This window comes from Myotis daubentonii, chromosome 6, assembly GCF_963259705.1.
Source record: "Myotis daubentonii chromosome 6, mMyoDau2.1, whole genome shotgun sequence".
NCBI lineage: Eukaryota > Metazoa > Chordata > Mammalia > Chiroptera > Vespertilionidae > Myotis > Myotis daubentonii.
The window spans coordinates 56,680,541-56,707,831 of NC_081845.1; the positions used below are offsets into that span (position 1 = coordinate 56,680,541).

General features: G+C 42.3%; 1 protein-coding gene across 1 annotated transcript in view; it reads right to left on the reverse strand.

Annotated features, from left to right (window-relative positions):
- Positions 1-3,135: 3,135 nt before the first annotated feature.
- The window catches only part of MRAP2 (melanocortin 2 receptor accessory protein 2), a 39,714-nt gene continuing 15,558 nt past the window's right edge, over positions 3,136-27,291 (reverse strand). The window contains 4 exon segments of the mRNA XM_059701061.1: positions 3,136-4,361; positions 4,363-4,693; positions 19,473-19,572; positions 23,758-23,889. Coding sequence (XP_059557044.1) covers positions 4,308-4,361; positions 4,363-4,693; positions 19,473-19,572; positions 23,758-23,884 — 612 coding nt within the window. The 5' untranslated portion in view covers positions 23,885-23,889 and the 3' untranslated portion in view covers positions 3,136-4,307.

A 27,291-nucleotide genomic window follows, 5' to 3' on the forward strand; every position in this document is an offset into this window, starting at 1 on the left:
CGCAAAGGACCTACACACTGACACCGGAGAGGGATGAGGAAGCTGGTGTTACCGGGGTTGCTAGGAAAAAACAGTCTCCCTTCAAAAAGCTAATCCCTCAGCTCATCCTTCATGTGGATGTGGGATCCTTAGTTATACTCTACTTAGGATACAGGAATCTGCAAGCAAAATATAACAGAATTCCAGATTGAGCAAATCACTTGGAGCCTAAGGATAAGCAACACAGATTTGTTCTCTAGGGAAACTTTTATAAACCGGGGTTCATGGGACAATCACAGGAAATAAAATAATCCTCGCTAAAGAGAAACTCACACAATTCTACACACACACACACACACACACACACACGGACTAAGAACAGCCAAACATAATTTACTGTGAGTAGAAGAAGCAAACCCGAAATAAAATAATCCTCGCTAAAGAGAAACTCACACAATTCTACACACACACACACACACACACACACACACGAAGAACAGCCAAACCTAATTTACTGTGAGTAGAAGAAGCAAACCCTAAAACCCTAGGATGCTTCGTATTCCAGAGCCTAAAATTACCACATGAAGCAACCTAAAAGAGAGCCTGGAGGAAGTATGGATGAATCATTTTAAAAATAAATCATAGAAAGTGTAATAAAATCAGGACACCAGGTAAAAAGAACAGAACATATTTTTAAAAAAGAACAAATAGCCTCTGGCTGGTGTAGCTCAGTTGGTTGGAGTGCTGTCCCATGCACCCCAGGGTCACGGGTTCGATTCCCATTCAGGGCACTACCCACGTTGCAAGTTCAGTACCCAGGTGGGGCGCGTATGGCGTATGGGAGGAAACTGATCACATCGCTGTTTCTTTCTTCTCTTTCTCCCTTCCTCTCTCTAAAATCAATTTAAAAAACCCAGACCTTATGAAAATAAAATATATATAACAATTGATATACAATTCAATTGGGTGGATTAAACAACAGACTTTAACTTTTAACATCTAGTGTGTTCATTAAAATTCAGGAGTAATCTCTAAAATACTTGCTTAAAAAGAGAATAAATACAAAGGCACTAAAATGGAATGTGTAGGCTAGGCCAGTCACTATTCTAAGTGTTTTATATATTTTATTACTTAATGCTCACAAACTTTGAGTTGGGTAGTACCCCTTTTTTGTATAGAGGAAACTGAATCTCAAAGAGATGAGGTGTCCTGGTTAAGGCTGCACCGTTAGCAAGGGATGGATCCGAGCCCCGATAGGCTATCTATAGGCCCGTGCTCTTGGCCATGACTACATGATACAAAGCAGGAAAAATGGAGGCCATTAAATAAAAATCACGAAACAGATGTGAGAAATGAAACATCATCAGGAATCACAATATGTTTAGACGGAATAAACTTGCAAGTAAAAGATAGCCTCACAGATTTCATTTATTTGCCTGAAACAAAGTAAAAATTAAAACATAGATTTAAAGTTAAAAAGAATGACAGACAAAGGTCCAAAGTTAGAGACAGAAAAAAGATATACCAGATAACTACTAACCAACAGAAGGAATCATTCAAGCCTCCCAGAGATTCGTTATTTACTCGAAGCCCAGCTTGGCCTGACCTGCGCTTTGCAATACACTAAGTGTCCCAGAGCCTTAGTTGTCCTCCTGTACCACACAGAAGCAGGTCTCCAAGTAATGTTGTTTTGTTCAGCGGTGTTATGTTCTAATGTCTAATGTTGGTCAGAGAAAATACGGATCCCTGGCTGGGGCCACTGTGTGTGTGGGATCTGCATGTTTTTCCCATGTCTGTGCGGGGTTTTCTCCACGTAGTACAGATATTTGGGGACCAATCCTTTGTTCCTTGGTTTTACAGGTCCACAGACGGAGTTTTCCCCATGATGGAGCTGACCCAGGGTCTCACCCGAACCTGACTTAGGTGATTAAAATGATGAGATTTGGGACTTGTGAGTTGATAAGATTTAGTGTATATATAGGACACTGAGTTGATGCTATAATAATTGAGACTTCGGAAGATGTTGGGATGAGATCAGTGTATTCTACATGTGGAATGGGTATGAATCTTTGGGACCAAATGGAAGACTGTTGGTAGGCTAATGTCCCCCAAACACGTCCATGTCTTACTCCGAGAATCTGAACCCATTACCTTACACTGACTAAGGATCCTGAGATGGGAGATTACCCAGGTGATCAATCCACTGTAACCAATCCCAGGGCCTTTAGAAGCGGGGAGGCCTGATGGTCAGAGACAGAGACAAAAAGGAGAAGCAGAGGTCACAGTGAGAGGGACCAGGAGCTGGAAACGGCAAGGAGATGGATTCTTCACTGGATCCTCAGGTGGAACACAGCCCTGGCCACACCTTGACTTGCGCCCAGGAAGACTGCTTTTGGAGTCTGCACCCCAGAACTCTAAGAGAAGAAATCTGTGTTTCTTTAAGCCCCACAGTGTTATCTTTTGGTCAAACAGCAATGGCAAATGAATTCAGGAACCACCAGGAACAGGAAGCGCTGCTGCCTGCTGGGCTGTAATGAAATTCGTTGTTCCCGACTCAGGAGTCTTCCGTCTTCCATGCACCCACGCAATGGAGCCAGCTGGCTGGTTAGCCACGGGGGGTAAGACCTTAGATCTTCCCAGTCCTTGACATTTACTTCACAAAAACGACAGGAGTCATGGGTATTTTTCCAACTTTTAAATATCCTTCAGTCTTTTAATAAATCCACTTCTAAATCAAATACCATTTGAAGAGCTTTTACTCTTAATAAAAATAGTTTAATTTGGTTAATTATGAAGAATGTCCATATTAGAAGTTAATAAAATCAGCATTCTTTGCTACTCTTGCTCTTTCCTGAAAATATTCATCAAAAACAGCAGGTCTCTATTTGCAAGAATGTGTTATAGCAGCTTTAGTTACAAAAAACATTTCACTCCTTGTTCTGTTTAGTGTTAGATTCTCAAAAAAGAGTATTTTCCTCAAAAGACATTATGGGAAAGGGATTTCTTTTAATGGAATAATTCCTAAATGAAAGCTGACGTGACTTGGACTACTAGGCTCCTAGAGATAGTAGAAGTTAGGAGGCATTATAAACAAGGAATAGTTATACGAAGGAAATAAAAAACACTGGATGTGTGAAAACAAAGAACCAAAGAAAATTCCTGTGCAATCAAACGTATTTATTTTTTAACTTAAGCAAGCCAGGTGGTGAACAAATCCATAATGAATACATCACCGAGATTAGCAGTTGGCCATGCATGCAACCTGGAAGTGTAAAACCGAATTATTTCTGATACCAGGGGCATGTTTAAGTGTGTTGTACCAGGCCAACCTGAATATCTATTAGTGGGGTATTTACAACCCATTCGCCATCTTAACTCACAGCCGCATACTAGCCAGATGACCATCCCCTACACATCTGCCAAGTAAGCAGACTGCATGGCAAAGAGCACTTTACTTGTTCAGTGGCCAAGGGGACAACAGTGTGACCAGACACAGACAGACCAACACAGAGACACACACAGGTCACCTCCCTCACTCAGCTGATAACCTCGCTTACATTTCTTGGGGACTGGAGTTCTATGAGATATACCATGGACTGAAATTCATTGTAGGACTGTCCCCTGGTTTGAGCATGGGTGGCCAGAGGTCCTCAGAAAAGCTGTTTTGGCACAGCCGACAGAAATGTTGTCCACAGTGATGTGTGAGACGAGTGTCCTGGCACCCTGGTAGGCATTTGGGCCCGGAAAAAGCTGAGCTCAGTTAAGGGTTGAGTGCAGATACAGACATTTGCAGGGGTGGGGGTCCTACAATAAGAAATAGGATCCAGTGCCTTAGTTTATGCGGCTTTATGTATACCCCAGCCTCGTCTGCATGCACGGTCAGAAATTCACAAAATATTAGAGCCAGCGGGGAACATCTACTCCAGACTCCTCACCTTACAGGAAAAGGATGCGGCAGCCCAGAGGGAAAGCAATTTGCTAAAGGCAGAGAATGACCGTGGCAGGAACACAGAAGATAACCCCCATTCGAGAACGCTGATGCCCAGTATGTGGCCCAATTCCTCAGCATTAAGGAAGGTGAGACGGTTACTTTATTCCCCCCAAAGCCCCACCCAGATGTGTTTAAAGGCATAAAAACTCAGCTGAATCAGCTCCCTTCTGAGGGGGCTCTCCTCTCTCTCTCTCTCTCTCTCTCTCTCTCTCTCTCTCTCTCTCTCTCTCTCTCTCTCTCTCTCTCTCTCTGACACACACCACTTTGGTAAATGAAGATTTCTTGCTATACAAACACACCCCAACATCTTCAGGAAGAAAATTACAGAGCACGTTTCTCAATCCAGGTCTCTGTGTGAGGTCTGGGAAACTGGCTTATTTTCCAGAACAACAGACAACAGGTGGTTCTGAAATCAGAAGATCATCGTCCCCAAAGGAGGAGTTCTGGTCCGTGTTCACAAAGTTGGGGATGTCAAATTTCATGAGCCTGTTCAGCTCCTCCTCTGGCCGCCCGCTGCTTCTGGTGACTTCCTGCAGCTGCACGTCGCTGTCGAGGGCTGTGGTCTGCTGGCCAGCTCTGGCCTTCTCCAGGGGCTCCACCTCATTGATGTAGCAGTGAAAGAGAGACCGGGACTCCTCATTGCCCTTATCTGGCTCCAGTGGTCTTCCGAAGTCTGACACAAAGCTGTTCATTCTGAATCTCTTCTCCGAAGGCTCTGCGTTGCTATAGAGAAAAGGGAAAGAAAGGACTGCTTACACTCTGCCTCATTCTCCTGCTGAATCGTGGTTTGGGGCATGTAGGGCAGGCCAGGCCGGCAGATTTTCACTGAGCACACACGGAGTGCAAGTCCCTGTACAGAGCGTGCAGCCAAACATCAGAACTGAGAGACATCACTTCTGAACATGCATAAGTAAACCCAAGGCAAAGGCTCCAACATGAGGGCCCCTGGACCTCCCTGGAAAGAGACATCTTGTGGAGGAATCAGAGGATTTGCAGTGGGACTCCCAGATCTCCTGCATCAGGATTACTTCAAGTGCTTCTTAAATGCAGAGTCCTGAGCTACAGCCCCCAGAAACTCCAGAGGCAGGGCCCGCTAATCTGTATTTTCATAGAATCCTCCAGGATCACTGCTCATGGTCAGGTCTAGAACCACTGGCCTATATCAGGCTGTCTGAACAAAGACGATATTATCTCACAGAGGTTTCTTTTTAAAAAAATATATTTTATTGATTTTTTACAGAGAGGAAGGGAGAGGGACAGAGAATTAGAAACATCAATGAGAGAGAAACATTGATCAGCTGCCTCCTGCACACCCCCTACTGGGGATGTGCCGGCAACCAAGGTACATGCCCTTGACCTGGGACCCCTCAGTCTACAGGCTGACACTCTATCCACTGAGTCAAACCAGTTAGGGCCAGAGGTGAGTTTCTTATTTGTCAACGCTGTTTGTATCCATTTATCTCATTTGACTCTCAAAACTGACCAGCACAGCCTGACCAGCATGGCTCAGTGGTTGAGCATCGACCCATGACCTATGAACCAGGCAGGAGGTCACAGTTTGATTCCCCATCAGGTCACATGCCTGGATTGTGGGCTCGATTCCCAGTAGGGAGTGTGCAGGAGGCACTGATGGATGATTCTCATCATTGATGTTTCTATCTCTCTCTCCCTCTCCCTTCCTCTCTGAAATATATATGCTGGCCAGCAAGTCACTTGGAGCAAGAATTACTATACCAATTTTACAAACACAGAAGTTAAGGCAGGGAACAGACTACCCACTGGAGTCACAAAGCCAGTTAGTGATAGAAACAGGAATGAAACCCAGGTTTCTAATCTCTTATTTCATTCAGTGTGAAACAAATGAGCGATTTAATGGCAATAAGCCAATAAATGAATGAATGAATAAAATAGCTCTCAATTAGTCCTACAAGGACATTAAATATTCAATAGGTTGTCCTTTTATTCCTCCTTTCTTTCCTTGACTGATAAACTAAAAGACTTTTATGGGTATGTTGAATACCCTAATATTCCATGGTCTTTAACCCCTTCTTCCCAAATGTATACAAAGGTTGCTTACACACAATCAGCTCCTTAATGGCAAGAATCATGTCTGATTGTGTTTTCAAATCCAAACTGAAACTAACAAAAAGTAGGCTGTGTTCAAGGAGTGTGTAACTTTCTCCATCTCAGTTGACTCTCTTCCTTCCCATCCCATCACTCAGGGTAAAGTGCTGACGGCCAAATTCCCCCGGGGTGGGGGGACAGAGATTCAATGGACAGGTCTGGAAAATATGATCATATACACAAACCTCCAAATTAGCAAGAATCACCTGGATTTCAGAGATCGGTAATCCTAGAAGCTTTGGAATCCAGCCAGTTGAGGGACTTTTCTATCAGATTGTATGGGTTACATCAAACACAGAATTTCTCTCAGAAGCCCGAGCTGTTCCTTGTAGAAAAAAAGCCTGGTTAACATATTTCATCGTCTGCCAAGCAAATGTGATCTGAAGATCATTGATTTACACAAAAGTAAATCATTAAACATTCAGTAGGTCCTGTATTCAGAATTTAAAAAAAAAATGTCTTTGGAGAGATGCTGAATGACCGCTGCTCTAATGCAAATTTAAGTGGTCTTGTCATTTGTAGGGAGCGGCTGTAGGGTTAAGCCTTGGACTGACCTGTTGGCAAAGCCACAAACAAGTCCCAGCTTAGAGGGCACAGTCCTCTTAGCATAATTAGGCTTGACCTTATGATGGTCCCTAGATCTTATCTGGGTAGCTAATGGGCTGTGGGAGGTGCAGCAAGTGCTGCCAAAACAAGTGAAACTCACAAGAACACTGTAACTATGGTGACCACTACCTTGTTTACCTCTGGCTATAAAATAAAGGCTCAGCTTGCCTCTGGATCTCTCTCTGTGGCCTCAGCCAGGCTCAGGAAGATCACCCAGCTTCTACTGTCTGTCTTTTCTACATCCTTTGCTGCCCCCCCCCCCCACACCACATCTTTCAGTAGGTGATTTTTCTCCTCTGATTGTCTTCACTCAAGTTTTAAAAGATGTTTGAGAACAACGATGAGTATGCCAGCAACATGTGACCTCATACGCTGATATACTACCTGGCAAAAAGAAGGGCTTAACATGTTTGAAAAGGCATGATTAAGATTGCTGGGGCCCGCACTCTTCTCCAGTTGGAAGACTAAGAAGCTATGAAGAATAGCTTCCACCTGCCCTGGGCATCAGCTGAGCGGGAAAGCAGACCCAGAAACCCAGCTGTGTGCAGCGGTACACAGCTACATGGGGTCCGTTACGCACCCTTACTGAAGAACAAAGGCAGGGAGTGCAAGAGTTTCCTCCCTCCCCACAGCAAATCCCAGGTCTCTGAGATTCCCTCTCTCCCCCTTCTCTCCCCCTAAGCTTTTCCCTGAAGTTCTCTTAGTGTGAGAACAGTGTGACTTATCTGATTCTCCTCTGAGAACAAGGGAAAAGTTCGTCTTTGTACTCTCACTCTGGTAAACATTAAATATTCAGTAGGTTGTCTTTCTATTCTTTTCTTTCATTGACTGATAAACTAAAGGAATTATATGTGAAAACCTATGATCATGGATGGACACATCTTGCTTCAATGTAGTTTCTATTCATCCTATCACTGGGTAAAATTTACATACAGAAATCCATAGATCTTAAGTATAAAATTCAATGTATTTTTATTAATTTATACATCCATGTAACCACCATCTTCAGTCAAGATATAGATTATGTCCTTTTCCCTAGGAAGTATTCTTTCATTCATTTTCCATCCCCTTTGGGTAACACTACTCTCATCTCATTTCCATTGGTTAGCTTTGCCTGTTCTTGAACTTCCAATTCATTCCACTTCCTATAGGCAATCTGTCTTGAAATTTTCTTACCACAGATTAGTTTAGCCTTTTCTTGAAGTGGAATCACACAATATTCAGCCTTTTGTGTCTGCATTCCTTTGCTCAGCATGTTCTTTGAGATTCATCCACGTTGATCAATGTAACAACCATCTGTCTTTTTTTTTTTTTGCTCAGTATAATTCCACTGTATAAATACACTACAATTCATTTATTATCTTTTTAAAGGTTATTTGGGTTGTTTCTAGTTTGTGAGTAAAACTGCAGTGAACATTCTTGAAAAGTCTCTTTGTACACCTATGTTTTTATTGCTCTTGAGTACATGCCTCAGAGTAGAATTACTAGGTCATATGGTAGATACGTGTTTAACTTCATAAGAAAGCACAAAGTTTTCCAAAGTGGTCATGCCATTCTCCACCCTCACCACAGTGTATGACAGGGGTCCTCAAACGTTTTAAACAGGGGGGCCAGTTCACTGTCCCTCAGACCATTGGAGGGCCGGACTATAGTTTAAAAAAAACACAACTATGAACAAATTCCTATGCACACTGCACATATCTTATTTTAAAGTAAAAAAACAAAACAGGAACAAATACAATATTTGTATTTGCATGTGGCCTGCTGGCCGTAGTTTGAGGACCCCTGGTATATGAGAATTAGAGTTGCTCCACATCCTTGTCAGCATTTGGTGTCGTCAGTCGTTTTAATGTTAGCCATTCTCATGGGAGTGAAATGGCATCTCACTGTGGTTTTAATGTGTATTTCTCTGATAGCTAGTAATATTGAGCATCTCTTCCTGTCCTTATTGGCTATTAGTTTAACTTCTTTTGTGAAGTGTCTGTGTGAGTCCTTTGCCCATTTTAAAAGTTGTATTGTTTTTTGTTTTTGCTTTTATTTGTAGAAGGCTGGTAATATATTCTGAATACAGGGCCTTTGCCAGATATATGTATCGCAAGCACTCTTTCTTGAGTTTTGTAATATATTCTGCATACAGGTTTTTTGGTAGATATATGTGTTGCAAACATTTTCTCTTGATCTGTGACTTGTATTTTCGTTTTCTTAAATGAGCAGAAACTTTGAATTTCAGTTAAGTTCAATTTATTAACTTTTTTCTTTGTTTATTGCTTTTTTATATCCTCTCTATAAAATAATTGCCAAACCTCAAATCACAAAGGTATTTTCTTATGCCTTCTTCTAGAACCATGCTAGTTCTAGAAGCCACTAGCCACAGGTGACTATTTAAATTTGAATTAAGAAAAATTTAAGACTTGATTTCTCAGTCAGCTTACTCCCCTATCAGCTGCTCAACAGCCACATGTGCCAAGTGGCTGCCTAACTGGACAGCACAGAGAACATTTCCATCCTCACAGAAAGTTACCCTGAACAGAGCTGTTCTAGGAGCTTCTACTTTGGGTATATGATCTATGTCGAGAAAGGGGTCAAGGTTCATTCTTTTCCTTATGTTTATTTCATTGTTCCAACACTGTCGTCAAAAAGATTTTCCTTTTAATTAATCTCATAGAAAATTCATTGTAGTATGTCTATAGACTAGTAACAAACAATAATAAAATGGAAAAATAATTCCATTCATAATAGCATCAAAAATACAATACTTAGGAATAAATTTAACAAAGAATGTATAAGTCCTATAAACTGGACATTTCCAAGCACTGCAAAGGGAATTAAAGGAGACTGGCAGACTTCAGGTGGAAAGTCTTCTGACCATATACGAATAGACATAAACTAACAGAGCTTCTTCCTCCCAGGGTCAGAAGCCCTTCTGGTTTTGCCTACTAATATTTATTCTTCAGTGCCTTCCAACAGTCATTCTTTATATTTTGCCCAGATTTTATCATTGTTATTTGCAAGGCAATTCTGAAACAAGCAAATCTGCCTTACTCCTCTTGGTAAACATGAATCATGTGTGGTGCCACCTCCTGCAAGAAACCTTTCCTGACTCCTCCAATCTGAATTAGGTTGTTCACCTGGAGGTCTGGGTGGTTCTCTCCATTTGTCTTCTCATTCTGTATTACACCCCCCCCTTTTTTTTCACTTGGCTGGCACCCTGATTAAGATTATGAATTCTGTGTTTCTGCCTAGGTCATAGTAGATGCTCAATAAATTTTTTAAGTGAATAAGTGAATGCATCCATCATGAAAAGATCTTAAAACTAAAGCAACTCTTGCTTTTGAAGGAGGCCTCTTCCATAGTTCCTACAGGGTCAGAATTCCACTAAGGCCTAAAATCAAAAATATGTGAGATATATATATATATATTTTTTTTCATTGATTTCTGAGAGGAAGAGAGAGACAGAAACATCAATGATGAGAGGAAACCACTGATTAGCTGCCTTCTGCACATTGGACCGAGCCCACAACCCAGGCATGTGCCCCCGACCAGAATCAAACCCGGGACTCTTCGGTCCGTAGGCTGACACTCTATCCCCTGAACCAAACCAGCGAGGGCAAGAATATGTTCTTTAAAAGAAGTTACCCTGAGTGTGGGCTTCAGAGCCATAGTTACAGGAGATCCTCGATGCACTCAGACTGTCCCTCTGTGTGTCTTTGCTTGTGCTGTTCCTTCTACCCTGCTTTGTCTGTCAAATCAAATCCCGTCTTCACTGTGCAACTCGAAAGTCACTGCCTCATGGAGAATCTCTAATATCCCTCCTCTGTGCTTGCTGAATTTCACTGACCATCTCTTCCAGGATGCATCCTTTCCCACCTCCTGTCAGAGCTACTTGTGTAGTCTACTCTCTCCTATATGCTGCTATGCTATATTTTGTGCATCTTCGCATCTCTCAAAGGGCCTTGCAGCCACTAGACCCTAAGTCAGTGTACTGAGTGGCTGTTTCAGCAGCGTGTTCCAAAGTCCTGATATCAGAGAGGCACAGCCACCTCTAGCGTTTAGAGACATGCTCCTTCCTCTGTCACCAAAAGACAAGTCAGACCAGGAGGTAAGACTCCTCTGTTTGCCGAAGAAAAATACCCATAATGCTCTGGATTATTCCCCTAGGAATTTTCCAGACTTATGGCAAGATTTTACAAATGAAGCGGCTACTGCTGTGCTAAGAGTATTCGCATGCCCACTGCTGTACTCAGGTTGGTCTCATTTGTGAAAACTGGCAGGCAGATCAGCTGCAGCATCTGGTGTTTCCAGCAGTCACTTCCAGTGGACTTTGAAAGATGAATAAGTTACAAAGATGCATGAAGAGTTAAAGTTTCTACCCTAGCCAGTTTGGCCCTGTGGATAGAGCATAGGCCTTCGGACTGGAGTGTCTCAGGATCAGTTCCTATCAAGGGCACGCACCTCAGCTGTAGCCTCGATCCCTGGCACTGGGCATGTGTGGGAGGCAACCAACTGATGTGTCTCTCTCACATCGATGTTTCTCTCTCTCAGTCTCTCCCTCTCCCTTCCACTCTAAAAATCAATGGAACCTCAGGTGAGGATTTTTAAAAATAAAGTGTGAAAGCTTCTATACTTAACAACCTGAGAAAATCATAATAACCGCTAACATTTCTGAAACCATAGCCTGAACTGAGAGCTTTATCTCAGGTAGCAAGCCCAGAGGTGCCAACCAAACCCTCTGTGTGTGTGGAAGTACCTCTGGTTGCATTAGTGGGTAGTACTGCCTTTCAGGAAGATGTCAGTTTCTCTGGAAAGTTCCACTACCTTAGTACAACCCTCAGTACAGTCCTGAACAAGTCCATCACTGTGCACTTGCCTCTTAATTGACGGGAAATCAAAAGTAACTCCTGAACTAAGGTATAAATTTATAAATTGAATCAAATACATAAAATAGTCAGATTTTCTACCCGTTGCTATGGGTAGACCTCTTGGAGCGGCAGAACTTCTGTGGGCCCCACTCACTACACCCGCACTTTGCCAGCTAGCTCCTGGGGCCTTGGCCATTCTCAAAGACCTTGAGCAGGGACATTTTCCTGCTGTTAGCTTTCAGTTGCATTATATGCATCCTCTAGTCAGTGCCATATTCAGGTCATTGCAACCCAAGGTAAAATGTAATTTCCATTTTTACAAGGTCCTGAGAAATCCTGCTCTCACCCCTAAATAAAGAACATCCTCACCTGGACAAAGTCCACTTAGCAAAGGCTCCAAAAGGGTGGTATGTGAGGTGTACGATGTCTGTGGTTTGATAATTTTTTTTTTTAAATTAAATCTTTATTGTTCAGATTATTACATTTGTTCCTTTTTTCCCCCCCCATAACTCCCCTCCTCCCAGTTCCCGCCCCACCCTCCGCCCTCACTCCCCACCCACTGTCCTCATCCATAGGTGCACGATTTTTGTCCAGTCTCTTCCCACATCTCCCACACCCCTTTCCCCCCCAAGAATAGTCAGTCCATTCCCTTTCTATGTCCCTGATTCTATTATAATCAACAGTTCATTCTGTTCATCAGATTATTTATTCACTTGATTCTTAGATTCACTTGTTGATAGATGCATATTTGTTGTTCATAATTTGTATCTTTACCTTTTTCTTCCTCTTCTTAAAGGATACCTTTCAGCATTTCATATAATGCTGGTTTGGTGGTGATGAACTCCTTTAGCTTTTCCTTATCTGTGAAGCTCTTTATCTGACCTTCAATTCTGAATGATAGCTTTGCTAGATAAAGTAATCTTGGTTGTAGGTTCTTGGTATTCATCACTTTGAATATTTCTTGCCACTCCCTTCTGGCCTGCAAAGTTTCTGTTGAGAAATCAGCTGACAGTCGTATGGGTATTCCCTTGTAGGTAACTGAGTTTCTTTCTCTTGCTGTTTTTAAGATTCTCTCTTTATCTTTTGCTCTTGGCATTTTAATTATGATGTGTCTTGGTGTGGTCCTCTTTGGATTCCTTTTGTTTGGGGTTCTCCGCGCTTCTTGGACCTGTAAGTCCATTTCTTTCACCAGGTGGGGGAAGTTTTCTGTCATTATTTCTTCAAATAGGTTTTCAATATCTTGGTCTCTCTCATCTTCTGGCACCCCTATAATTCTGATGTTGGTACGCTTGAAGCTGTCCCAGAGGCTCCTTACACTATCCTCGCATTTTTGGATTCTTTTTTCATTTTGCTTTTCCGGTTGGATGTTTTTTGCTTCCTCGCATTTCAAATCATTGACTTGATTCTTGCGCTCCTCTGGTCTGCTGTCGGGCGTCTGTATAATATTCGTTATTTCAGTCCGTGTGTGCTTAATTTCTAGTTGGTTCCCCAATATAAGATCGAGGGTCTTATTAGTTTTCGTGTAGATCTCATTAAGTTTATCGGCAGCTTCTAAACAGTTCTTGAGAGACCTTAAAAGTGTGGTTCTGAACTCTATTTCTTCCATTGACAATTTTGTCCTGTTTCTTTGTCTCCGCATTTTGTTATGCTTCCTTGGTGCACCCCCTAGTGGTCTTTGTTCGCAGTCTTATAGATAAATCTTGATTGTTGTAGCTAAATCCAGGGAGGGTTTGACCTCCAGGCCAAGTGGCTATGAGAATCAGCTGTGTCAGCAGTGAGAGAACTTCTGTCCTCTAGGGAGGTGCTAATCTAGCCTTTGCCTGAGGCTATCCGGCAAATGCCTCTGTGCAGGGCTTGGGCGGGGCGGGTCGCACAGGATCAACAGGGTGGGCCGGAGAGAGCAGTTATGGCGGCTCTCAGTCCTGTCCCCAGGGGCTCTGCCTCTCTGAGTCCCAGCACCCCCTGCAAAGCTGGGAGAGAAAGCTGCACTCGCTCTGACCGAAGCCAGACAGTCCCGTTTGAGTCTGGGTCCCTAAAGACTCGCCCGGATCTGGAGCTCAGAGTCTGCGACTCCCTCCCAATTGAAAACGCCAACCACGCCCTCCGCCGCCAGCCCGCTCCACACACTCCGCACCTCAGAATTTGACTTCAGCACTGCGCCTCCTCTGAGTGTCGGTATGCGTTTCTCTTTCCTCCTAGTTGTAGGACTTCCACTCAGCCAGCGTTCCTGTGGTTCTGGGTGATGTTCCTTCCGTTTTTTGGTTTCACTTTTGAAGTAGTTGTTCAAAGCAGCAAACTCCGGCGTTAACCTATGCCGCCATCTTGGTTCTCTCTCTGATAATTTTTAAAGAAGTCTAAAATAGCCAACATAAAGCTGTGATCCAAGCCTTTCCTGCTGCTCTTTCTCTCTGGCGGATTATGATAATAGAGCCATAATGCTCTAACAAGACACCACAGACAGTGAATGGCTCCTTAGTTGAGAAAGCAGGGGAAATGGTTCTTTCACCTTCCTTCTCCATAAAGGACCCAGGTAAGAGGGTTTCCCCACAGAACAACCGCGAACATTCCATGGGGGAAATAGCCCCCTTAAAGCTGCTTCTCGGCCCTAAAAGCTTTTACGAAAGGTGATGGCAACTTTCTAAGAGTCTTTATCCCTCTTCAGTGGACTCCACTAGGGTGTACTGATACCCGGTTCTCTTCTCCTGGGCAGATTACCCTTCCCAGGCTGGGCAGCCAGGGGTGTGCGGCTAGCTCTGCCCACTGAGCTCTGAGAGGAGGGGATGTGTTCCTCCAGGATGAAGAATGGAAGGGCACAGGTGAGCTCTCCAGGCTTCCTCTTTCCTGTTACTGTGACCAGCGAGCTGAGTGTGGGAGATAGTGCAGCTCCAAGTGGAGAAGCTTCTGTCCACCCCTTGCCAACCCTCAGTAGACATGTAGACTGTGCAAGAAGTACACCCATGTTGTGTTGTCCTGAGCTGTGGAGAATGATTTTTACTGTCTTATAACCTAGTCTAACTCTTGCACACTCCCTCCCTTAACAGAAGCCACTGAGTAGTCAGTGATTCCAATTGAAGTTCTTATCCTAATATGATCCCGAGTTGAAAACTTTAGGGGGAAAAACTTGCCTGTTTTATTATGTCCTGAGTTCTGTGCAGGTGAAGAGATTTCAACTCTTGCCATCCAAAGAGATGACAAATATCTGTTCTCTCTCAGGTGAACTGTGATTGATTCCCGATGGCTATCTGGAGTGGTGTTTTGAAAATGATTCGGAGGCAAAGTCTTGGCCACGCATGGAGGATAACACAATTGATTAGCAATGTTTGTTGTGGGGATGGGCACAGGGAGCGGGGGCAGAGGTGGTGGTCTCTGTCATCCTTGTGTCTCACCACTGTCGAAGGGATACACATACCCTTCCCATTCTCAGCAATGATAAGACCCCAGTGAGCCATTCAAACCCACCCACCCACCCCGGAGATGCCTCCATGGGAAAAAAGAATTAAGTAGTACGTTCACCACTGATCTGTTTGGAGCTTGCAGACTTGGTCAGGTATCTTAACCAGAACATTGGAATCATATTCGTGATATCCTACTTGAGGAAGTAACTGTCCTTAGGACAAACCAACCAGAGAGTTTTAAAGCAACCAGAACTCAGACATAACCGTCCTTTCTATCCATCACCAAGACTCTCTACGTAGATTCTCTCTATTCATCTTACTGTTTTACTGAGAGACACACCCAAGCTGGCTCTGGGGGAGAATGAGGCACCAGTCTGACAAGTGTAGATGCTACGTGAATGTTTCTGGTCTGGTTGTCCCATGTGAGGTGGGTTTTTCTTCTCCCTCCTGCTCTTCACCTGGACCCCTGAGCTGCCACCAGGACTTCCACCAGCACTGAAGGGGTGGCCTAATCTTCACGGACCATTGTGAGCACAGCGTATGCCTGTGGCGCCATAGGCATTAGCTTGCTTAATCTTTACTTTAATCCTAGGAGGCAGGAATGACTGTATTTTTACAAATGAGGAATGTCAAAATCTCAGCAAGTCAATCTGGAAATATTTGATCCTAGAGCACACACTTGATTAGCTATGTGATAAAAGAAAACAAATCTGACTGCTTCCTATCTTTGATTCAACGTAGTGGTTAATAACAGGAGCTCCAGAGTCTAAGAGGCTTTGCCTGGTTCACAGCATTTTCCTGTTTGTTTTACCTGTGAGACCTCAGACAAACGATTCTGCCTCATTTTTCTTATCTGTAAAGTGGGAACACTTACAGGGTTTATTTCATCTTCCTGTGGGGATTTAGTGAGATTACACATATAAAGGGATTAGTAGACCCTGGCATATAATAAACATGTTTTTAAAAGGTTTTTATTAGTATTCTCAATGATTTCATCATTCTTTCCTCCATGCCTGATTACCACAGGAAAAATTAAAATGGTTTATTTCATATTAAAGTTGGCTGAATGGAAAAAATAATGGCCATTTTAGATAAAATTTCTGCCAAATAAATGTCAAGTTTATTAAGATCAAAAAGCCTTTTTAACTGATCCATTTAGGGATTTTTTGCATGTCTGTTTCTTTCAGTTTTCTATTGATATACTGCAACAAAATGCCATGTCTTACATTGCCCTAGACTCAAAAAAATACTTAAAATTAGTATTAGATTAGCCCTCTGAGACACACTTTATTAAAAGTAAAACAAAAAGGTAAGACGTTCTCCTTAACCTCATTGAAAGCATGTGGAGTTACAATGACCCGTTCTTTGATTGAGATTATTCAGAAACGCCATCAAATGAGAAACCATTTGCAGTTGAACTGAATGAACTGCCAATCAGAAGACTGGAAATGCAAGTCTCAGCTATCCAGGGTCAACATGACACGTTAAGGAAATGTACTAGTCAGATTCTCCAGAGAAACAGTAAACAGGATCCGTGCGTGTGTGTGTATGTGTGTGTGTTGTGTATCACCTGTTTTTTCTCTCCTCTTCCTTCTTTCCTTCTTTCCTTCCTTCCTTCCTTCCTTCCTTCCTTCCTTCCTTCCTTCCTTCCTTCCTTCCTTCCTCCCTCCCTCCCTCCCTCCCTCCCTCCCTCCCTCCCTCTTCTTTCTTTCTTTTCTTCTTTCTTTCTTTCTTTCTTTCTTTCTTTCTTTCTTTCTTTCTTTTTCTTTCTTTCTTTCTTTCTTTCTTTTTCTTTCTTTCATTTTTTCCTTCCTTCCTATTTATCTATCTATCTATCTATCTATCTATCTATCTATCTATCTATCATCTTTCTATCCTATAGAGAGAGAGGGATACAGATTTATTTTAAGGAATTGGTCCATGTGATTGTGGAGACTGGCAAGTCCAAAATCTGCAGGTAGACTGGCAGGCTGCAGACCCAGGGCAGAGTTGCAGTTCGAGTGTGAAGCAGTCTGCAGCATTCCTTTTAGCTTGAGGCAGATTAATCTGTTTCTAGAAAGGCCTTCTACTGATTAAATGAAAACCACCCATATAATAGGGATGTTCTGCTTTACTCAAAGAATACTGACTTAAATGTTCATCTCATTTAAACACACACACACATACACACAAGACCTTCACAGAAACATCTGGGATAATGTTTGACCAAATATCTGAGTACCATGGCCTGGCCAAGTTGACCCATAAAATTAACCATCACAGGAAGTCATGCTATACTTTGAGGTAGGGTGCCCATCTGTACAATCACCTGCATCCCACATCAGACAAATCCATCTCAGTAAGTACATCATAAGAATCCATCTGTCCCACTAAGGTGTTATTATTCCCTGACCACTCTATGAGATGTGCCCTAATCTGAGTTTGTACTCGACTTCTCTTACTACTGTTGTAATCTACATCATATTTCCAAATTCATGGACCAATATAATAGAAGAAAAGGTATGTGCAGATGTCCATAAGGACATGGAGAGAGAAAGGGGGAAGTTTGTGTCTTTTTAAAGTGTCTATTAATGAGATTCTCAACCATATAGCTCCCTATGCTTCAATAAAATGGTATTATCCTTTCATGTAAAATGCGTTTAATTTTTTTTCCAGATCCTGATGTCTGGACATAGCTGAGTATGGACAGAGCTGCTCCCTTTACCCAGACATTTGTTATAGTTCAAGTGTAGGCTGAAGACTGAACAACAGACACTGGAGACTGTATAGTGAAATGGTAATAAGAATATGGTAATTATACACCAATAATGAACTCTAAGAAAGAGAAACTTAAACAACAACACACAATCCCATTTACCATTGCAAAAAAAAAAATAAGATACCAAGGAATAAACATAACCAAGGAGGTAAAAGACCTGTACTTGGAAAACAACAGGACATTGAAAAAAGAGGTAGAGGAAGATACAAGCAAGAGGCAGAATACACCATGTTCATGGGTTGGAAGAATTAATATCATTAAAATGTCCGTACTACCCAAAGCAATCTATAGATCCAATTCAATCCCTATTAAAATACCAATGGCATATTTCACAGATCTAGAATAAATATTCCAAAAATTTATATGGAACCAAAAATACCCACAAATAGCCTCACCAAGAATAAAAGAATAAAGTTGGAGGGATCATAATACTGGATATCAAACTATACTACAAAGTCATTATAATAATAATAATAATAATAATAATAATAAAAAAGCCTGGTACTGGCACAAGAATAGGTATATAGAACAGAAATCAACCCACACCATTATGGTCAAATACTATTTGACAAAAGAGGCAAGGGCACACAATAGGATAAAGATAGTCTCTTTAATAAATGGTGCTGGGAAAATTGAACAGATACATGCAAAAAAATGAAACTAGACCAGGATGGCGAACCTATGACACAAATGTCAGAGGTGACACATGAACTCATTTTTTTGGTTGATTTTTCTTTGTTAAATGGCATTTAAATATATAAAATAAATATCAAAAATATGTCTTTGTTTTACTATGGTTGCAAATATCAAAAAATTTCTATATGTGACACGGCACCAGAGTTAAGTTAGGGTTTTTCAAAATGCTGACACGCCGAGCTCAAAAGGTTCGCCATCACTGAACTAGACCATCATCTTACAATGATGCACTATCCTGTGGGGTTGTCCTTCTCCCTGGCCACAACTTATGAATAGCCCCTTCATTAAACGCTCTTCTAATTACCTAATTTTAGTATGCTACTGTGTCTGCTGGAGCCAACTAAAACAGTATTCAACATATGTTTTATTTCCCTATTTTAAAAAAGTTGGGGAAAAAAATTCTCCAAAACATTTCTGAGTTTTTGAAAACCATAACTGAACAAATTCCTTCTAATGTTGCTCAGTATTCTTTAAGCAACCACGTAATAATTTTCTCCGTAAATCCAAAGCCCAACACAAATATTCTTTGTCCTGCCATGAATAACACATAATCTTTACTATTTCCTTTTTTAATCCTAGATCCAAGGAAACTCAGCATTAAACTCAATGTTTATTGGCAATGATAAATTCAATAGAATAGTCAGTAAAAATTATTTCTCTACTTCTTGACATGTTTTTAAAAACTAGTTTTCATCCTACTTAGTAGTCGTTGTCCTTGTTCAGTGTTTTTAATCTGGCGAGTCATCTAAATTCTCTTGGGACTAAGCAGAGAATATATCCTAATTAATAAGCACTTCAACATAAAAATCAGGCCTACATCAGCATTAAACTGTAAGAACGAACCAAGAAACCCAGGTTCACAAGGATCCACTTGAAAACAAGCCCCAGAGGCCAGAGACCAGGAGGAAGGCAGATCCCACCCACAGGTGCCTAGATGCAGGCAGTTATCCATAACCAAGCCCTTCTCTCCACACCCCGGGAAGTAACCCCAGCCCTGGATACTATTTCTGTTTCTTCAGTTCCCTGTGGAGCTCTATAGATATTTAGGAACAGCCCAAACTTACTCTTGGTGTGGGGCTCCTGTCTTGGTCAGCAAAGTCAGCACAAAAAACATGAAAATCACGAAGACTGCGAGACCAACCCAAAATCCAATCACAATAGAATCTGCAAGACAGTGAATACTGGGATTAGCATTTCACAGGAGCTGAAAACTGGAACATTCAAGAAATCTGAACTTTTTGATGCATGAAATGATTGTTGGTACATCAACAATCTATGGGACAACCCTGACCCATCCATCAACTGGGGACAGGTAAGATGCAGGGATGAGACAGAGAGAAGAGTCTGGGTCACCTCCATGTTCCTATCTCAGGTAACACTGAGAGACTTCTGCCTTATTGACCGCTGGGTTCCATTTCCCAGTAAAGGAACTGAGGACAGAACATGGGCCATCTAGGAGCCCAAGATTCCATTGAAGTATCTTGAGTTAGAAAATGCCATTTTTAGCAGAAACCGCAATATACAGTTTTAAGTGAATTCTGATTCAAACCAACCCATTTTTTTTTCACTGCTGTTCATGCTGGAATAGTTGAGGTCCTCGTTGTCTCTTGCTGAGAACATGCAAATGGCCTCCTGCGTTCTCTTCTATTTTTCCTTGTGCAGCCCAGTGTGAACCTGCTTTATCCCAGCTCTGATAATATTGCTCTCTTATGAAAAACTCTTCAACAAAGATAGTGTAGGGAGTGGCTATAGGGTTAAGCCTCAGACTGACCTATTGGCAAAGCCACAAACAAGTCCCAGTTTAGAGGGCACAGCCCTCTTAGCATAACTAGGCTTGACCTTATGACACTCCCTAGATCTTATCTGGGAAGCTAATGGGCTGAGGGAGATGCAGCAAGTGCTGCCAAAACAAGTGAAACTCACAAGAACATTGTAGCTATGGTGGTCACTACCTTGTTTACCTCTGGCTATAAAATAAAGGCTCAGGTTGCTGTCTGAGTCTCTCTCTGTGGCCTCAGCCAGGCACAGGAAGATGCACCTAGACCAGTGATGGTGAACCTTTTGAGCTCGGCGTGTCAGCATTTTAAAAACCCTAACTTGGAGCTCCAGTGGCGCAATCGGTTAGCGCGCGGTACTTATAAAAAACCCTAACTTAACTCTGGTGCCGTGTCACATATAGAAATTTTTTGATATTTGCAACCATAGTAAAACAAAAACGTATTTTTGATATTTATTTTATATATTTAAATGCCATTTAACAAAGAAAAATCAACCAAAAAAATGAGTTCGCATGTCACCTCTGACACACGTGTCATAGGTTCGCCATCACTGTCCTAGACCCAGCTTATTCTCTTTGTCTGTCTTTTCTACATCCTTTGCCGCCCCTCCTCAGGCTCACCAAACCCCTTGGCTGTGCTGGCATGGCACAGATAGACCCAACCTTCTCCAGGTTAAAAAAGTTTCCATACATAAAGCACGTTATACAATGCCTGGCATCTGGGAAAAAGATAATCTACATTTGCCAGCTATTATTGTTAAATTATTTCCTCCCAGCCTACCCCTACCTTAAAACCCATGTTTCACATCAGACTAGGGAACATTGTGTCCCTGTATTGACCTTAACCTTAGCCACAAATTCCTAATCCCCATGCCTTTTCAGGGGCTCTTACCTTTACCTGGCTACAACAACTGTCCCCAACCTAGAGCTGATGCAGGTCCATCCACCCTCAAAGCCATGCCTTACACCATCTCCTTCACCATGCCTGGGCGAATTTCCCCCGCTGATGAGCTCTCTCCTGTCCTTGAACCCCACGGCATTTTTGTCTGTGCTTCACTACGTGGGCCTGTCTTGGGAGATAGTCATGTGTATGTCCCTAGGACAGGGATGAGACTGGACTGTCTACAGACCCTCGCACAAATACACTAGGGTCTCAAATCTGGAGGAGACAACTGAGCTGAATTATTTTACATTTTCTGATTTATTCTTCTAAGAAGTCAACCTATGTGGGCATGCAGTGAGAATGCTTAGCAATTTTAAAAAAACGAATGGCTTAGACACTAAATGTATAAATGCAAAGCATTGCTCTAATTAAATTCTAATTCATTTTTTCTAAAGCAAAGAAAGCAGATTAGCAGTTTACCTTGTATAATTATACTTTCATTCTACATATACTACTGCCTAAAGGTTAACAGCTATTATTCAACAATGTGATGAACAGTCAGCATTCTGGATGCAAAACCCATATATCTTTCCTGGGGTTAAGCGGGCCAAGGAAATAGAAATTGTACACTTTGCCTTATAATGGAAATGAGGCCTAAAAAAGACACAAGAACAAGGCTCAAAAAAACACATGTAAGCAAGTGCAACTGACAGGTAACAATAACAACTCAATGATGGGGGCACCGACTGTGCAACACCATTGTACAAATAAGTGACAGCACACCATACTTCATCCGCTGCCTGCAGAACCAGAGCAAATTCTACAACGACACACACCAGCATCTCATTCAGCTGAGAGGTGAATCTAGTTTCATGGCTTCACTTTTAAATTCTGTGTATGAGGAAGGGGTTTTCAGGAGGGTGGCTTTCCTGCAATGGGAGCTGCATCTCCATCGGTCCTCTGCTTCCCAAACCCAAGGTAGGCAGAGGTGGGAGAGGGTGCGTTCACCCAGCCCAGACCCTTCCCTCTGTCCTTCTAGGGCCCCAGAGCCCTGATCAAAAAGCAGCAATAATGTGGGCATGGGAGGGTCCCAGCATAGGAGGAGTCTTAGGGGGGCAGAGCCGGGAGGTTCTGTGGTTAGAATTTCAGAATCTCTGTGATTCAACAGCATTTCCAAATGTTTCCTTGATAATGCAGCACCTATGTTTCTCATCAGAATGTTTCTTTTTTCCTTGCTCATTTATGCAGTTTTGCTTATTTACATTCCCCTTCAAACAAAATTCTACTTCCTTAAATTATTTCCTTTATTTCTTCTCTACTGCATCCTCTGCTGTGTGGTCCAACCCCAAGGTATATTCTCACCCTAAGCCCCTTTCAGGGATGAATGGAGAATCCCATTGTACCCTAGGAATATACAAGCTCTCCTGAAATTATATTTATATGCGAACTTTCATGGGCATGGGCACTGGTAAACTGGGGGACACACAGCTCCTGGTCTTCATGAAAATACCCTTTCTTGGGAGGAAGTCAGCGTAGAGGTTCAAACAGAGTGAGGTTCTGAAGAGTGCCATGGTTCAGGAAACCAAGGGAAGCCTTCCAGAGTGGCTTTGAGCAGCAGCTCCTGTCCTGTCTAGAGATGGAGCTTCTAAGAGAGCATTACAGTAAAGGGTAGAGCACATGGCCAGTGGAGTTCTAAATGGTGTGCATCATAATAAAATAATTTCCCCTCAAGTTGACCTTGCAAGGAACAGCAAATCAGTGTGAGGGATGATGAATGCCAAGGTCAGCATGGGAGTGGCCAGGAAATACTAAACGAGCAAATGCTTTTCCTTTGCCACATCTATATCCCCAGTTCTAATCTGTCTTATATTTCCTAATGTGTCCCATTAATCTGAGCCAGTTACAAACCTAAAATATTGGTGGTGCTGCAGATAGATATTCATTCTGAAACAAGCACACATCTCTGGACTATTTATGGGGTAATCAGGACAGGACCTGGGAGTGGGCAGCAGTTCCTGCTTGTTAGGTCAACTCTACTTAAGAAAACATGGATGCTTCACACAGGACAGTCAGCTTTCAGTTATGACTGGAATTGGACAGTAACCTCTCACATAATTATATTTCCTTGCTCTGTGCTCTCTGTGCTGGATCATTAATCAGTCCAATAACATGACACATGAGTCAAATAACACAGAGTTAGGAATGATCACAGGCTATTCTTGCCCATCATCATGAACATACACAGAGAATGCTCTCCTAGCTCCAGTTCCAGAAAACTAATTGACTGAAAGATGTCGATGACCATGTGTTACGTAACAAGGTTCTTCAGAATTAATAGTTCCAGATTCTACTTTTGTCGCATTTATACAACATTTGAAGGTCCAAATGTTTACACAGATTGGGAGAGCTGGAATTGTTAGAGCTTTAATGTAATATCTCAGCTTAATACTGACATTGATTCATGTTTCCCCATCTTTCAATTCCTTGTCACTCAGAATCATCAAGGCCCTCATGTAATACCATCCATGAGCAATCAGGGTGTTTAAAGGGGGTGTTTTCTGGGACTTTGTGGGGTAGAGGACAGAGTTCTGCAAAAAGATAGAATGTTCAGGAAAAGTAATCACTGGGGATTTCACAGGTTAAGACAAATACATATCATGCTTACAATGGAGAATTGTAAACGACTTACATTTATGAGCCTTCAGTCCTTCAAAGGAAACTGGTCCAATCTCATAATACTCATATTCCCAGGAGTCGTCAGCGTTAGATGCAGACTGCTGAGATGTTCTGTTAGAAATTGACCTCTGGGCAGACATCTCCACTGTGCACACATGGAGAAAGGTAAGTGCAGAACCTGTTAATTCACCCACAGCTGCTCAGGGACTCCGATTGCTCTTGACCACCTTTGATACTTCAGCAGGAAAATCCCTCGGGGAGGTCCTACCCACTAGGTCAGGGAGAGGCCCTCATGGCTGCCCACACCTCATACAAAGTGGCCGTTATTTCCTGTTCTCTCTCCACTAGACTAGAATGTATTTGATATCAGACACCATGTCTTCTTTTGTTGTTGACCCCCACTCCGCATAACTTACCCTAATACCTGGCACATAATCAACTTTCAATAACTGATGAAAGAACAAAAGGAAGGGGAGAGAGAGTACATCAATACCTCTGAGTTTTCGATCCAGGAGCCAGGAAACCCAGAGGTCAGAGTGGGACCATCCAGTTTGCAGCTCCGTGGAACCATAAAGGACACACTCACGGGGCAGACTCACTGAGCACCAAAGCCCCATTGAAGCAAGTCTTGCCCCAGAGGGGTGTCTCCAGCACAGAAGTTCTCCCACTGCAGACATAGCTGATTCTCACAGCCAATTGGCCTGGAGGTCAATTCCTCCCAGTGATAACTACAACAATCAAGGCTTAACTACAACAAGACTGTGCACAAAGACCACAAGGGGGTGCACCAAGAGTGTCCTCCTCAGGTAATTGAGGAGGCTGAACCACTGGGCTCTAGAGGACACTCAGCACAGAAAACCACTTTATCAACACAGGGAAGCATAAAAAATGTGGAGACAAAGAAAAAGGACACAAATGAGAAATGGAAGAAAGCAAACGACTGGATATAGAGTTCAAAACCACACTTTTAAGGTTTTTCAAGAATTTTATAGAAACTGCTGTTAAACTTAATGAGATCTACAAGAAATCTAATGAGACCCTTGATGTTGTGATAAAGGACCAACTCGAAATTAAGCATACACTAACTGAAATAAAGAATATTATACAGATTCCCAACAGCAGACTAGAGGATCGCAAGAATCAAGTCAAAGATTTGAAATATGAAGAAGCAAAAAACACCCAACCAGAAAAGCAAAATGAAAAAAGAATCCAAAAATACGAAGATAGTGTAAGGAGCCTCTGGGACAGCTTCAAGCGTACCAACATCCGAATTATAGGAGTGCCAGAAGAAGAGAGAGAGCAAGATATTGAAAACCTATTTGAAGAAATAATGACAGAAAACTTCCCCTACCTGGGGAAAGAAATAGACTTACAAGTCCAGGAAGCGCAGAGAACCCCAAACAAAAGGAATCCAAAGAGGACCACACCAAGACACATCATCATTAAAATGCCAAGAGCAAAAGACAAAGAGAGAATCTTAAAAGCAGCAAGAGAAAGACAGTCAGTTACCTACAAGGGAGTACCCATACGACTGTCAGCTGATTTCTCAACAGAAACCATGCAGGCCAGAAGAGAGTGGCAAGAAATATTCAAAGTGATGAACAGCAAGAACCTACAACCAAGATTACTTTATCCAGCAAAGCTATCATTCAGAATTGAAGGTCAGATAAAGAGCTTCACAGATAAGAAAAAGCTAAAGGAGTTCATCACCACCAAACCAGTATTATATGAAATGCTGAAAGGTATCCTTTAAGAAGAGGAAGAAGAAGAAAAAGGTAAAGATACAAATTATGAACAATAAATACACATCTATCAACAAGTGAATCTGAAAATCAAGAGAATAATCTGATGAACAGAATGAACTGTGATTATAATAGAATCAGGGGCATAGAAAGGGAGTGGACTGGCTATTCTTGGGGGGAAAGGGGTGAGGAGGATGTGGGAAGAGACTGTACAAAAATCGTGCACCTATGGATGAGGACGGTGGATGGGGAGTGAGGGAGGAGGGTGGGGTGGGAACTGGGTGGAGGGGAGTTATGGGGAGAAAAAAGAGGAACAAATGTAATAGAACAATAAAGATTTAATTAATAAAAAAAAAATACCTCTGAGCTTGCAACTTCAGCCTCATCACCTATACCTGAGTGAATATGTAAAGAACCTATAGTGCCCCAGCTGGTTTGGCTCAGTGGATAGAGTGTAGGCCTGTGGACCAAAGGGTCCTGAGTTTGATTCCAGTCAAGGGCATGTACCTTGGTTGCAGGCTCCTCCCTGACTGGGCCCTGGTCAGGGCATGTGTAGAAGGCAACCAATCGATGTGTTTCTCTCACTTAGATGTTTCTCTCTTTCCGTCTCTCTTCTACTCTCTCTAAAACAGAGGTTCTTAACCTGTGGGTCGCGACCCCTTTGCGGGGGTCGAAAGACCCTTTCACAGGGGTTACCTAAGACCATCGGAAAACACATATATAATTACATATTGTTTTGTGATTAATCACTATGCTTTAATTATGTTCAATTTGTAACAATGAAATTGGGGGTCACCACAACATGAGGAACTGTATTAAAGGGTAGCGAAATTAGAGAAGGTGAGAACCACTGCTCTAAAAGATCAATGGAAAAATATCCTCAGGTGAGGATTAACAACAAAAAAAGAGCCTACAGAGAATAAATAAAATCAGTATCAGGAGTGAACTAACTCAGCATATCTCTACTGAGCATCTACTATACAACAATAAAGACATGCAACCTAAGTCTAGTCAAAAGGGGTGAAGAAAAGAGAAGTGGACAACATAAGTTGCACAAAGGGAGAAGATCCTCAATGGATGATCCTCCTAAAATTTGTCCTGTTTTTGGGATATCCCAAATGTCTTCTTTCTGAAGACTTCAGATTAGAAAATTCTGACATTTTGGAGAGAAGAGGTTGCACTGTGCAGCATGGACGCCAAAGGTGACAGGTCAACAGAGCCAGTATTAAATACTGAACATCTGCTGTGTGCAAGACACTGTCCACTGTGGGTGATAAAGAATAACTGGCACTTTAAGCAAACATGTCGGGAGGTTCTATGCGAGGAGCTAGGGCTTAGGGAAGCGTTGTGAGAGCCCTACAAGGGAGAGCTCTGTGTTTGTAGTAAAGCTCTATGGTTCTAGTTTCCATTCCCTTGACTCCCTTTCCCTCCTTTAAATACCTTTCATATTGGCACAGGCCAGAACTTGCGCATGACTTGCTCAGTCTGCATGCCCTGGTTTGCAAGCCTTTCTTTTTCCTGAATAAATCCTTTCTGCTGATCATATTGTTCAAAAGATGGAGTGCTCTGAGCCAGAGTTATGTATATGCCTGTGTCAGAACTGGTGTGACTCAGGCCCAGTCAGACGAATTATTCCTCCAAAGGTAGAAGAGAGCGAGCCAATTCTCACTTGGAAAAGAAAGCTATGCAAATTTTAAGAAAAGCTGGCCTTTAAAGAAGTATTCAGCTCCCTGACAAATGCCAGCACAAAAATAACAAAGCCATCCCCACAGTATCATCTTTGGCCTTTTTCTTATTTGAACAAG